Below are 13,850 nucleotides of genomic sequence, written 5' to 3' on the forward strand. Positions count from 1 at the left end.
AGGCTTTTAAACATCATGGTTTGCACACCTCAGTATCACACAGGTAAGGTCACATGGTATCCAAAAGTGTAGTAGATGTGCACATCCCATAAACTTCAAGGTGCTGGACCACTGAAACATTGTAAACAAAGAAAGATGAAGGTCCTCACACTGTAGCTCCCTTACGTTTACGTTTCAAGCTACATGCTTGTAGTTCAAAACGTCACTGGTGGATGTCTCAATATAAATAAACTACATCTGAGGGAGCTACAGTGTGCAGACCTTCATCTTTCTTTGTGGCATGTGAGAGCTGTCAAAGTTACATGTATTAAGGTGTGGAGCAGCCTCAGAAGGAATGTCAGGATGCCATTGGAAGTTGCTGATAAGTGCTGTTGCAGCTCACCTCCCTCTCTTCAGGAATGGTTGTTCCAATTTGACATAGATGTAATTCTCCTCTTCCAAACCACCTGTCTTTTGTGTCCTCACAGGAAAGTCCCTTATTGTAGTTTACATATGGGTAGACTGTTGAGACTTGACCTGAGGAGGTTGCTCTCATTCAGTATACTGGGCAATATGCTTGTTCAGCAGTTGTGTCTTCTAACAGATATAAAGGTCTGCATATTATATAGTTCTGTCTATATTTGGGTTTATGGTCTGCCTTAGTGTGTTGCAGGGTTTGAAAAAGACAGGGATGCTAGTTTATTGCAGATCCTCCTCAGTTTCCCTGACACTCCATCTATGTATAGATTGATTTTTTTTTAATGAATCCGCTTGCTCTGGAGTTTTTTTATATTCTTGTTATTTTTAGAAAAGCCTAGACTGGGTAGCCACAAGCTTATAAAGCTTTCCTGAGAGAAAGCTTATCAGCAGTATATCCTGCTGTCCTCACAGGAGGTTTCATACCAATTCACACCTGAATTCAAGTGACTCTGATGACTCAAACATAATGTGATCTTAACAACTTACTGTATATGTGACCTTAATGACTCTCATGTGACTTTTAAGTGTGAACGATCCAAAGAGGTTTACAGTACCTACCTGGGACTCCCCACTGGTGAGTACACTAATAGAATCTCATGGATGAGTGATGAAATGTCTTAAAATAAGAATAAAACAGCAAGTCTAATTGCCCGTGATTTAATACTTCTAAATATCCTATTTATGTGGATGACTGAGAATCTTAACAGCAGGGACTGAAATTTCTCCTAATACTAATCCCTAATACTGGACATGTCAACCCATCTACTTCAGGATGTTTATGCTAGCAGGGTTTGCAGCTCAGAGTGAAAATCAGCACCTCAAATGCCAATGTACTCTGCTTGGAAATAGAGGATTGGGCCCTTTGAGTTGGGAGCGAGTTGTTGGTTCAAGTGAAAGAGATAAAGTGTCATGGGGTCTTGAGATCGACAGGCAGATTGATGTGGCATTGGCAGTGATTTGGATGGTGTATCATACTCAGTTTATCAGTTGATTTATATTGCAACCTTTAGCTATGCTCATGAGCTGTGGTTATTAACGTAGAGGATGAGATTATAGATACGAGCAGCAACACGAGTTTCTGTCACAGGCTGTTTGGGCTCACACTTAGACTATGTCTACACAACGTTGCCTAATTTTTAAAATGCTGTTTTCATGTGAAAACCATTAGCGTTGACACTAGCATTTCCTGGTTTCTTCTCAGTTGGCAAACAACAAAACTACATCACACCCAACATCTGGTACGGAGTAGGACACACAGATTGGCAGACCAAATCACTATTTCATGGATGCAACATCATAGACATAAATACAGGTTAATGACACCAGTTGTACTGTATCATCAACTACGAGGTCTTTCAAAATTATCAGAGAGAAGGTTTGAGTCAACATACAATAGAGTCCTTCTCAACTATACTGCCACACAGACCCTGTCTCTCTCTATGGGAATCTTACGTTATTGTTTGAAATGCCAAGCTAGTGTGTTAAGATTTATACACCCTGGAAACTGTTTTGGAAATGCTCAGTTTTGGGGTAGAGAAAAATGCTGTTTTAGTAAGGACAGAGGGCTGAAACTGAGAGAAAAAGATACATTTACAAATGTAGCTCTTGAAAGAGCTTAAAGTAGAGCTGCTGCTCCTTTATATTGAAAGGAGTCTGTCGGGCTTCTATAGATGCTAATGGAATTCCAAGAAACCACGGATGAAATCCTAAATGTCATATTTACTCTGCGACTTAAATGTGCGTCTGCATGAAAAAAACAATTTTCACACCCCGCAGCAGCATTCTAACCCTTGGAATAACTCAGTATGAAATCAGATCAAAAGAGTTCAAGGAGATGAAGCATAGTGGTGGACAAACAATAGAATTTCTAAATCAAGGTAAAATTTGTATTGTATAATATATGATATGCATTCATTTGTTGATTAAGCAGTAAAAAGAAGTCTCTGTGCACTGATCCTTCTGCTGAGTAATTCTGTCTCTGGTTTTAGGCCCTGAAGGCATGCTGAAGTTGCTGATGGCATAGATGGCAGCTCAGGGAAAGAGGGATTACTCTCTTCCAGGCTCAATATTGTGCTAGTTACTGTGACACATGCAGGCTTATTGCTTGCTGTCAACATCAGATCATTATTAGCCCCCCCCCCCCCCCCCCCCCCCCCATGTCCAAAAATGACTTTTCATAGGCTGCAACACTAAAATGACTGTGTACGTAGGTTTTCAGTGATTTCAGACTCAAAACAGACACATAATGTTAAAATTAAATATAAATAAGATCAGGCAAAGATGTCAGCTACATATATAAAAAATGTTCTCCCTGACCATTTTTGAATTAATAAAATTCTATGAAAGTGAATTTCCATTTTCAAAGCAGTGAAATGTCAATGTCTTCATGCCATTGAAAAGGACGGGGCTGCTATTCTGCTTTTAAGACCTGATAACCTGTAAGGAAGTTCATCTGTTAAGGTTTCATTGTCAATTTTCATATCCTTTGATGGTCTAAATGCTGTTTCATAGGCTCTTTCACACACACCTGAAGGAATACAGAATATATGTAATTTTGGAGGTGAAAATAGTCAATGTGAGAGGCAATATCTGAACATAATATTGTGTTATAGAATTACTGGCATCATCCTTCAAAATCCCATTTCTGTCAAACCAAGTATAGGGTAATTTACTCTTTTATGCCCTAGTGTTATCTCAGGGCATGCTCAAAGACAATTACAATGATAAGGTCATACTTTAAGTGTGATGTGTATATGTAGTCAAGACTCAGTCTAATCTAAAGTCACATCATATGTTCATCTTCCCCATCTACCCACAGGTCCTTTTGCCGATGCACGGTCACAAGCAATCAACTCTGACTAACAATGTTAGCAACAGACACAGGCATTCGTCGACACACATACGCAGACACACGCGCATGTGTGTGAACACACATATACAGTGTGCATGCAAACACACACTTCCATACACGCATACACATACTGCAGCCCAACCCGCATGCCGGTGTCATGGAGGAATTCATGCTGAGTGAAGTGGATGGCTGAGCTTCGGTCAGAGAAGAGATGCTGAGTGCCTCCAATCAGAGAGAAGCAGGAATGTCTCATTGACATTTACACCTCCTGACACACATCCAAATACAAAATGAGGAGCTCTGCATATGCTGCTCTACCAAAAGACATAAAACAGATCAAGAATTAAACATTTTCAACAGGATAAGGTTATGTAAGCAGGCCATTCACTCCCATGTGTGCACACAGTACATTTTATATCTATACATGTAAACTGTACTGTACTGGCAAACTAAATAATGCACAATTTTGTGAATAATAGAAGCTGGCAACATGTTTGGAAGTTACACTGAGCATGAAAGGGATCTGAATCAAAATCTCTAGTGCTTAATTAGTGTCTTGCAGATGAAGTGGGGTATTTTAATGAATTATCTCAATTACAGTCATCTACTTATGCAACTGCCCTTTGTTAAAGAAGTAAGGAATGAGTTGTTTTAGGAATGGTGCCATCTCACAAAATGCGCCCAGTTTTCATATGAAAAAAAAAGAGAAAAAATGTGACAGATCCAATGCCATGCATAATCTTTTGGTGCTGCATCAAGTCATGATTAAGCTTTTAAGACGTATTTAAAGTGGACGTATCATGCACATTTCCAGGTCTATATTTATATTCTGACACTCTACTGGAATATCATTGCATGACTTATAATTCCTTATTTATCTTATACTGGCTCTTTATGCAGCCCCTCAGTTCAGCCTCTGTCTGAAACAGGCAGTTTTAGCTCCTGTCTCTTTAAGACCCCCTTCCTGATGAGCCCACTCTGTTCTGATTGGACAGCTGCCTCTCCTGTCTGAACGCTATGTAAACAAACAGTAGTAGAAGGATTTCACTTTTTTGTGTTGTTCTTTACTCAAAATGGAAACTTCTCAAACACATCCACACGTTTGAGCTGGAATCCGATCCGAAATATGCGAGTGGACAATGCAAACAACACATAGAACAACCTTAGCAACAACCAGCAACCTTAGCAACAAAGACTATGGAACAGTTGGCTGTTTGTAGGCATGTGCCAATGACTTTCAGGGATCATTCTACATATGTTCACCTCAAGTTTAGGAACTTTGACCATCCTTAGCATAGACATCCGACCTCATAACAGTATAAAAATAACAGAAAATCACAAAAAGCAGGATGTCCCTGGTTTATCATTGAGTAACAAATAGAAAAAAAATTACATTTTGACTTAAAAAAGAACAACTGTTTTATAGGTACTGTTCTATTAGAAATGAGAGCATAGAATATTGAATACTCACTTTGATCTGACTTTGTTGGGGATGTGGGGCTTATCTTCTCTGTGGAGTTGTCACTTCCTTCATCCAGGATGTAATCAAAATTTAAGATAAACATCATCACCACGCCTTCCTCATTCTTCACTGGGATTATGTGAATGTTACACTGGAAGTCAGACCCTGAAAGAGAAACAAAGTGTTGGTGCCAAAAAAGCTGAACTGTGCATTATCCTTCTGCTTGTCATCTCTAAAAGGGTTAGTATGTCCCACGATGACCCGTAAGTGTGCTTAAGGGAAGTGTGTAAACAACTACTGTCACAATCAGACAAGCCATTGTGGAGGCCATTATTCAGAATGTCAATTAAACCGAGATCTAAAAATGACTAACACCTCCCTCTGGTTTCACATGAATGTTGGGAAAACTGAGGAGAAGTTGATCCGATTTAAAGGTCAATGCCTGCATGTCAGAACAAATGAAATAGTTGAGATAAAATAAGTAAGCCTAGGGGTTAAACAAAGTTTATGAGGGTGTGTGCGTGTTTATGTGTGTGCATGCCTATCTGCACCCATACAAATGTACCATGTGTATTTTAATGAGCAATACATTGCATAAAAATGATAAAGCTTGCAGAAGTTGTAAAATATGGTGCAAGAGCCACAGTATGGTGTAGTGTATAGTGTGTATAGCAGGATTCAGTAGAATAGATCAAACAGACGGGACAGATTACAGCCAATTTAACGGATTGCAATGTGCTCATAGGAATAATCACTCTAACTGAGCATCGTGTGAGGCAGCAGAGCAGAAAACCATCCATGATCTAAACTTAGTATTGAGCCCAGAATATCACAATTTCTCAACTCCACTGGTTATAGCTGTGTTAGCGAAAGCTATTGATGCCTGCGGGCACAACTGCCCACCAATAAAACTCTCTACCCAGTGGACCCTAAACAACAAAACAATAGCTACTATGCAGGGTTACATACAATAAAACAGGGACCATCTTTGGTACAGGAGACACAGTGTTTTTCTGTCGTCCCTGAAATTACAAAAAATGTCAGCACATAATCTTAAACTGCACTACATATATTTAAAAAAAACATTTAATTGAATCTTTTTAGAGAAGATAATAAAAGTAGTGGCATTTGTCATCTGGCACTGGTTTATGAAATCAAAATGTCTAAATCTAAAACTGTCCCTTTGTCTCTCTCTCTCTCTATGTAGGTCTCTATCTTTCTGTCTGGCTTGTTGTGTTGCTCCTACTCACAGAGGACACATATTACCAATGTTCACTGTAATCTCCTCAGGGCTCACAGACACCCTGCCAGCAGCATTCATTAGCAGTAGACTTGCTGTCTGACTAAATATAACAAGCTTGGTCTGCCTCAACATGCCAGAGTTCTTTTGGAAGGATTTCTGCATCGAAACTCCCAGAAGTAATGCTGCATTGTCACCAGTGACAATGTGATAATGTGATTTTAATATAATGAAAAAACAAAACAAATCAAAACGTATGAATAAGTTTGAGCATACAGGTACAGTTCAACATGTTCATTATGATCATGTGAATTGATGGGAATAAATAGTACAGCATATGCTTGTGTATGAGCTGTATGTGGATAATAAGACCAGCCAGTGTGCAGTGCACACCCATCTTGTCTGGTGTCATGGGTGCCTAGTTATGTTAGGATGGAAAGTAGGAGAGCAGTGCTTAGAGAGCTGGGGAACTGCGAGTCCTTATGCAGAAAATCCCCTTGTCATGAAAAGCACTTTTCTGCATTTCCCAGAAATCCTTCATCTAATTCTAAATTGTCCCTTTGGTAAAAGCTAATATTTTTGGTTTTGACTTTGATCTTAATTGATTAAACAGTATGCTCATTTTCAGAGTGACGGAAAAGGTGAGTAATTGACAGTTATTCAGTACTGACTTTTATTTATCTGATAAATGCAGATACTGAAATTGTTGGTGATAAAGCCTCAAACTTTTCCCTACGAAAATGTGCACTCATTGATGTTTTTGAGGCATTTTTCGCTTAAAGTAGGATGTAGAGAGAAGACAGTAAAGATGTGTAACAAAGGCCCCCAGATAGAATCAAAGGCCACCAGGACACCCTGGTGTTTGTTCAAGCCTCCTCACTTTTTCATCATTAAAGGACCAGTGTGTAAGATTTAGGGGGGTCTATTGGCAGACATGTAATATAATATTAATATGTTTTAATTAGTGTATCATCTGAAACTAAGAATCGGTGTGTTTTCACCATGTTAGAAGCGCCCTTTATATCTACACAGGGAGCAGGTCCCCTTCCATGGAGCCTGCGGTGTTGCCACTATGTTTCTATGGTAGCCCAGAATGGACAAACCAAACACTGGCTCTAGGGAGGGCCTTTTGCGTTTTTCGTGCACGGTAGGTTCGCGCACTGTAGGTTCCCCTACACACTTGAAAGGAAGGGGGTGAGGGGAGGGGTTATCAGTTTGTTGCAATCTGCAACCTCACCACTAGATGCCACTAAATACTACACACTGGTCCTTTAACAGGACCAGTCATATCTCATATCTCTAATGTTTTCACCACACATTCTTGATTGTTTTGTGTGCTTAATATAAGAAAGGTACATAAGAAAGGTATGTCTGAATACATTGCTAGAAATGTGAAATTCAGTCTTTCTTTTAAGCCACTCAATATAAGCTTCTATATATGCTTTAGTGTGTAGAGGCCTATTTCTCACACATACATAGTTCTTCTAATGCCACAATGTTAGAAAATGCAAAATGTTTAGCCTTGTGTATTCTAGGTGAGACAACAAACCCATGTCTTCCAGAAATTAAGTTTAGACATGACTAATTTGTCTTCCCAATTATGTTGTGGTAGCATGTGATTACTGGCCTTGATTACATGGATAGAATAAAGCACTACATTTATGTACTGCACAGACATTGAAGGGAGGTGGTCAAGGTGGCTGGTGATTAAAAAGCGCATGACCATGACTTCGGATCCCAACCATATCCTGAGTTCCATCTGTGGTTACTGAAGGTTTAGGCAACAAAAGCACATTGGTTAAGGTTAGGGAAAGATTGTGGTTTTAAATGTTAGTCAATAAATTATGTCTCATATGCTGCAGACTTTCTTGTATTCAACAGAGAAGTATAAAGCAAGCTGAAGAGAGTTGTTTATATCTAGACATAAAAAATGAGAATATGAGATCTCAACATTGTTCCTCCTTATGTGGGGAAAAGGAAGCAGATGCTCCCGTTGCTCCATTGCTCAGGCATGCAAGTGATTCTGATCTGCAATCTGCTCTCTATCAGGGGTTTTCTAAAGTTTTCTGAACAGTGCAATAACTTGTGCATTAAATATAAATTGCTTAAGTTCACTGAATACAGCAGGGAGCATATAAATTAGAAACTGCTTTTGCTTACAGCATTAAGCTCCCTGCTATGTGATTGCATACTTGCCTTAAATTTTGCAGAGGAGTGGTGTAATTGCATCACTTGACATTGAGGTATACATTTTATTTTTACAAAGATATTAAAATTAACAGAGAAAAGCTAAATATAACGGAAATACTGTGAAAACACTGCACCCCTCTGAGAACTAAAAATGCCTGAATATACAGAATATTTGTATCATTTAATATTTTTATTCTAATATCTAGTGTACATTATTCAGTACAGCAACCGTGCTCTGTGTACAGCCAAAATGGAAAATTCTGCTGAAATATTTGTGGGCTAGAGTTTACCTTACCAGATAAGAAAACAATAGTCAATGTTTAAAGGCTAAGCCGTGGCGGTCCCTTCTCATCTGGTCTCCTGCTGAATGTCATCTCTACCAAAATGGATCAAAGGAAGGCATCTCTCTAACTGCCACAGTAAATCAGCAGGCTGTACTTAATCTGATAATATGTTCTAAGCACTATATACTGTATTATTTTATAAACTTATGTATGTGCCTACAGTGCTCTTATCCTGGAAAATAAGAGGAACTTTTTGTGATTAAAACAGGGAGCGCTTTTCATCCCTCCACCTCAAATCAGTAGCAGTAAGCCATGTGATCAGCAGAACTACTCATGACCTGACGCAAGACGGCCTCAGCCATTGATTGGGAACAACTGTGTTATTCATCTATTTTCTGACTTACAGCAAAGGCCACGCAAGTCTACTGAGGGTATTTTGGTGGGGAAAATTATGTGAACCCAAAGCGGACTTGATTTTGTCCCTCTTTTTGAATATTCTTATCCAATGAAAGCTTACTCCGTCTATCCATAATCACTAATACTTGCAGAGAAAATTAAATACTACTTGATTATTTAGGCACATGTAGACCTTGCATAATGAGTTTTTGTGTATGTTCAAAAATAGTGGTATTGGCATGTAAACCAAGGGATTATAATGAGACCCCAAACCAAATGTCATTACTACTAAACTCAAGCCTTTGAATATTTGAATTAACTCAAATGAACTCAGTTGAAAAAAATGCATTTTGTAGATCTGTGATGCTACCCCCTGTTGACTGATAAATTGCCATGGCAGACATGAGTTCTCAGCTGAAGTGTGATGAAGAGCAAAACTGTCAGCCAGTTTTATGAGAAGCTGCGGTCTTATTCAGATTCACTGGCAAATGATGATGGTATTCTAATTTTTTTAAATTCTAATTATTTACAAGTCATTCTGATACTACTGTGTGCTACATTTGGTGCACATACAGTAGTTACAGAAAAATGGAAAGCCTTGGGGAAATACATTTTTCCTGAAGAAAAAAAACCCCAAACAAACAGTGAAATAGTATAAAATCAAATGTAATGCATTTGGATGGTCCAATTGTAGAAGATGCTATTTATACTGTATGACTATGAAAACAACATTTACTGGAGACACAAACCATCAACAGGGAATACATTTACTGTTTCATCTTCACCACTGTGTTTCATTTTCTGACATGACTGGCAGTGCGTTTATAACTCTTTCATGTTACTTTTTTAGTATCTACACAGTTCATAAAGAACGTGATTGCACAGAACGTGACTGCAACATATGTGTTGTCAAAATGTTGATGATGTTTTCTTCATTTGCTTGGGTTTTGTCCATTTGCATGTGTTTGTTTAAGAAGAGGTGCACTGAGTTCTCTCAGCCACTGTTTTGGATTTTTCTGTCCTTTATATTTCCATTTAACGGCAATCTAACCGGTAGAATATACATGAGCTGTAGTGTACAGTATGCGTGCTACAAAAGACTGCTGACCATTTGGGTTTTAGGCTATCCAACCTTCTTCTCCAGCACACAACTCAGCACATTATACCGCACAAACATAGCTGCTAGACATGGTTAGCATCATTGACAGAGCAGCAGTTTCTACCAGCGAGAGAGTGAACGTCCATTTATTCTCTGACCTTTACACAGAGTGTTTCCCTGCGAGCCAAGAACCGTTATTTACACCTGCTTGAATGAATGGACAGTGTATTAAGACAGGCTCCCTTTTCATGATGGAAATTTCATTACTGTAGACTCTATTTCCATCATCAATTATTAAAACATTGCTGCTTAATCAAGTGATCATTTGGACACTATTAAAATCGTGACTCACAGGTCAAACAGAGTTGTGTTGAAAATTTAAGATGTCTTAAATATATAGAAATATATACAGTAGTTGTGCTCATATCTACAGTATATAGTCATGTGATTACTACTATACATTTTTTGAAATCTCATTTCAAAAAGAGAAGCTATTTCTTATATGAACCTCCCCATTTGATTTTGATGTATCGCGGCTTCATATTAATCTGCATAAGCTGACCTGCTTTAGGGAGAAACACGAGTAATATTATTGAGCGCTGATTTTTGTTTCTGTATCTTTCTACCAATGTACTAACCTCAACTACAGCTTTTAAACAGTACAGCCTCAGACTACTGCCTGGTAGTAGACTTGTATAATGAAATCTGACATGTTTCTCGTTTAGGGCTATTCTGCTTAAGCCAATGCGCAACATTACTGGGGCATGGCCAATCGGGACTAGGGCATGTAGGGAGAGGCCATGCAAGCTAACCCTTTGTTTAGAGTCTTTGGGCCTTGTGGCAATATCTCGCCTCAATGCAGACTGCTATAAGCTACACAGCCTGGCCTAATTTCATCTTCAATCAGTGTCACCAGAGCCATCAGGAATAACTAGTAGCTCAAGCTCATACTATATTTCATATGTGTTTACATTTATTGATTCATGATATTGTCCATATGATCTTTTATTCTGTTTAATTTAGCACAAATGTTGGCAGACTGAATGCCATGGATGGAAAAAAAAAAAAGTCAGCATACAGTAAGTGATTAAGAGAAAAACACAGATGGTATGGAGAGGAATATTAGATTACCACTTCCAATATAAGCATCCCATGAGATTAAAATAACCTGTGGATGAACAATCCTATCCACTGCAAAGTGAGACCTGTATTGTTATGGTGTTCCAGCTCCATCTGCTCCTTCTCGCTACCAATAAACTTGGTTCACATCCTAATCATTAGTAGCAGTGGTAGCAATCCATCCATTACTTCCAACAATGAAACTGATATTTATCAGTGCTCTTTCTTCTCCTTACAATGTGCTTAATTTATAGCATGTTATCCACACTTCACAAAGAACAAGAATGGAACACGTCTACTGTTTTTAATTTGTTACATCTACTTGGACAAGCTGCTTTCACTCTGACAAATGAAACCTGATGAGGAAAGCTCTGTATGTGTTTCACCTCATACTGCGAGACACCAAAGAGGGCTGAGCGTGATGAAAAATAGATGTGCTCTTTTGGAGGGTAGTCATCCAAGTGTCCTGCAGCACACCTTGTGCACTGTAGGCCCTCTGTATCCCCTCTCCCCTTGCTCCCCTGCCACTAAACCCTCAGCAGGGGTACACGGCCCTTCAGTCCCCTTGGTGGGGAGTCACCTATGAAACCCTGCACCTACGCGTACCACATGTCCCAGATCATTCAGCACGGTTAGCTAAGCTGCCGCTGTTATGTAGCCATTATCCATTTAACTTCTCTCCGCCGCGCGGTGTCAGCTTCCTTTTGTTAAGACTCATTCGGGTACAAAGTATTATTACACCCCGTGGAATAGGATAGCTTTATGAAGCCATCGAGGGAAAACATTTATCTCACTGATTATGCATCATCGTCGGAATAAGGATGCATGTGAGGTATCTTCTCTCACAACCCTTCACACAGAAGGAAACACAAAAATTAAAAGAAAATGCCGTTGTGCTATGTGCTCATGGTCCCCATTGTTCCACTACTTTTAATTTCTAAGCAAACGCATAAGCAGCTTAACCTTTTGCCTTTTCAATGAAAAGAGCCAAAGCTTTGCTGCTCCTGCTGTTCCTCAAATCCTGACTTTACTTTTTAAGATTTCCCACTGTTGTTATTGATGGAAGAGGGAAAACAAACTACACTATGCCATGTTGCAATCCCTCTACACAATGACATTAAGGCATGCCACAATACAACCAAGTGACTGCATCTCCTGTTTCAAAGACAGAGAGAAATAGATAGAGGGAATTCTGACTAGTAATAGCATGTTTTCAAACCTATTTGAGCTAATACTGGTTCATTTTATGCTCTTTTGTAACAAGCTGGTGTGATTTGTGACATAGAGTAGGTGCATGGAAAATGGAGGGTTTTAATACAAAGGATTAACTGATTTGCATGAGGAGTGATAACTTGAAATACTGTTAGGAGAGAAGACATGGAATACACCCACTTCCCAGCCATCAGCTTCAATTTGTGGGGCGACTTGAATCAATAAGGCCATCGCTCTCAAGGATGCCATGAATCTTTCATTCCCCTATAGCTGTGGGAGCGTGCGGATTGTGTCCTCCATACCAGTTTAATGCATTTACTCTGTAAGCTGCTCATTCCCAGTCACTGCACTGTCAGCCCCTGACATCTTTATTCATGAGCACACACGCTCACTATAAATTCCTCTGAGGAGTATTAAGAGTTGTGTCTTGAAGCCGTGATGCACACCAGGGAGGATTGTGAAGAGACAGAGAGCAACGATTATGTTGGAAGGTTTCTGTGACTCTCATCCGCCACGCTTTAAACATTACAGGCACATGACGTTTAGATGAAGTACAGCACATGCATGGAGGATGGGAAACTAAATGAAGCTGATGTAAAATCTTACTTGTCAAAAAAACAAGCTGTTCATGCTCTCACAAACAGATCCTTGAGTGTTTTGTTTAATTGTCTTGCAGGTTTTTCAGACAATCTATTTTAGCTGTGTAGCAGCTGGCTCTTGGTTTTTTCCTGATTAGCAAAAAAAAAAAAAAAAAAGAAAAGATGATGGCTGCTGATGGTAGATTAAACATGTATCCATGGCCTAGAATCTAATCAAACTCATAATTAAAAATTTAAGATCTGGCTCCTTATGGTTAAATAAAATATTACAGCATTTTTTTTTCAAGTTTAGACTCCTCATATACTGCTGTATGTACGTGCCTCAGAAGTTATCATACAGTAAAAAATACAACAATATCACAAAATATAATGTCCTCTACTGGTGCAAACACTGGTGCACAATTAATAAAGGGAAAAGTATGTTCACCCTCTGCTCTACAAGAGAAGTTCTTTAGGATTGAAGCTGTGCAGCTATGTCATGCTGACCATAAAAAGCTCATGTGAGAGCATGGCAGGAGGTGGTCAATCTGGGGATTTATGCCACTGAGCGGTAACATCGTATTAATTCTCTCTGACTCAGGATTGCTGTCTCTGCAGCACACCATTCATACCCAGACTAGGATTGGCCACAAATGAATGACAACCACCAATATTATTGTTGGAACTAAAATGGTTAGCATTAAAGGGAGAGCATTTGTATGCAAAGCTGACAAAGCTGCAGCCTATCACATGTATGGCAATGTTACAGATTTGTGAATTAATCCACTGACTAATAAAGCTAGTGTATACCAACAACATGGCTAAAAGCATCATGGGTCTTTTATTTTGCATTTCAGATAAAACAGTCAATGTATTTGATTTCAAAAGTGTAAAGAAGATATAGAAGTCAGAAAACATAAACTTTACAGGGCAGCAGGTGAACTTTCTCTGTCTCTCAGC

At 39.1% G+C, this 13,850-nt stretch overlaps 1 protein-coding gene across 1 annotated transcript in view; it reads right to left on the minus strand.

Annotated features, from left to right (window-relative positions):
* LOC121906583 (potassium voltage-gated channel subfamily H member 7-like) overlaps positions 1-13,850 on the minus strand; it is a 49,589-nt gene that overhangs the window by 26,287 nt on the left and 9,452 nt on the right. The window contains exon 4 of the mRNA XM_042425505.1: positions 4,782-4,937. Within this exon, the coding sequence (XP_042281439.1) occupies positions 4,782-4,937 (156 nt within the window). The remainder of the gene's footprint in view (positions 1-4,781; positions 4,938-13,850) is intronic.

The sequence above is a fragment of the Thunnus maccoyii genome, chromosome 11 (genome assembly GCF_910596095.1).
Source record: "Thunnus maccoyii chromosome 11, fThuMac1.1, whole genome shotgun sequence".
In the NCBI taxonomy this organism is placed as follows: Eukaryota; Metazoa; Chordata; class Actinopteri; order Scombriformes; family Scombridae; genus Thunnus; species Thunnus maccoyii.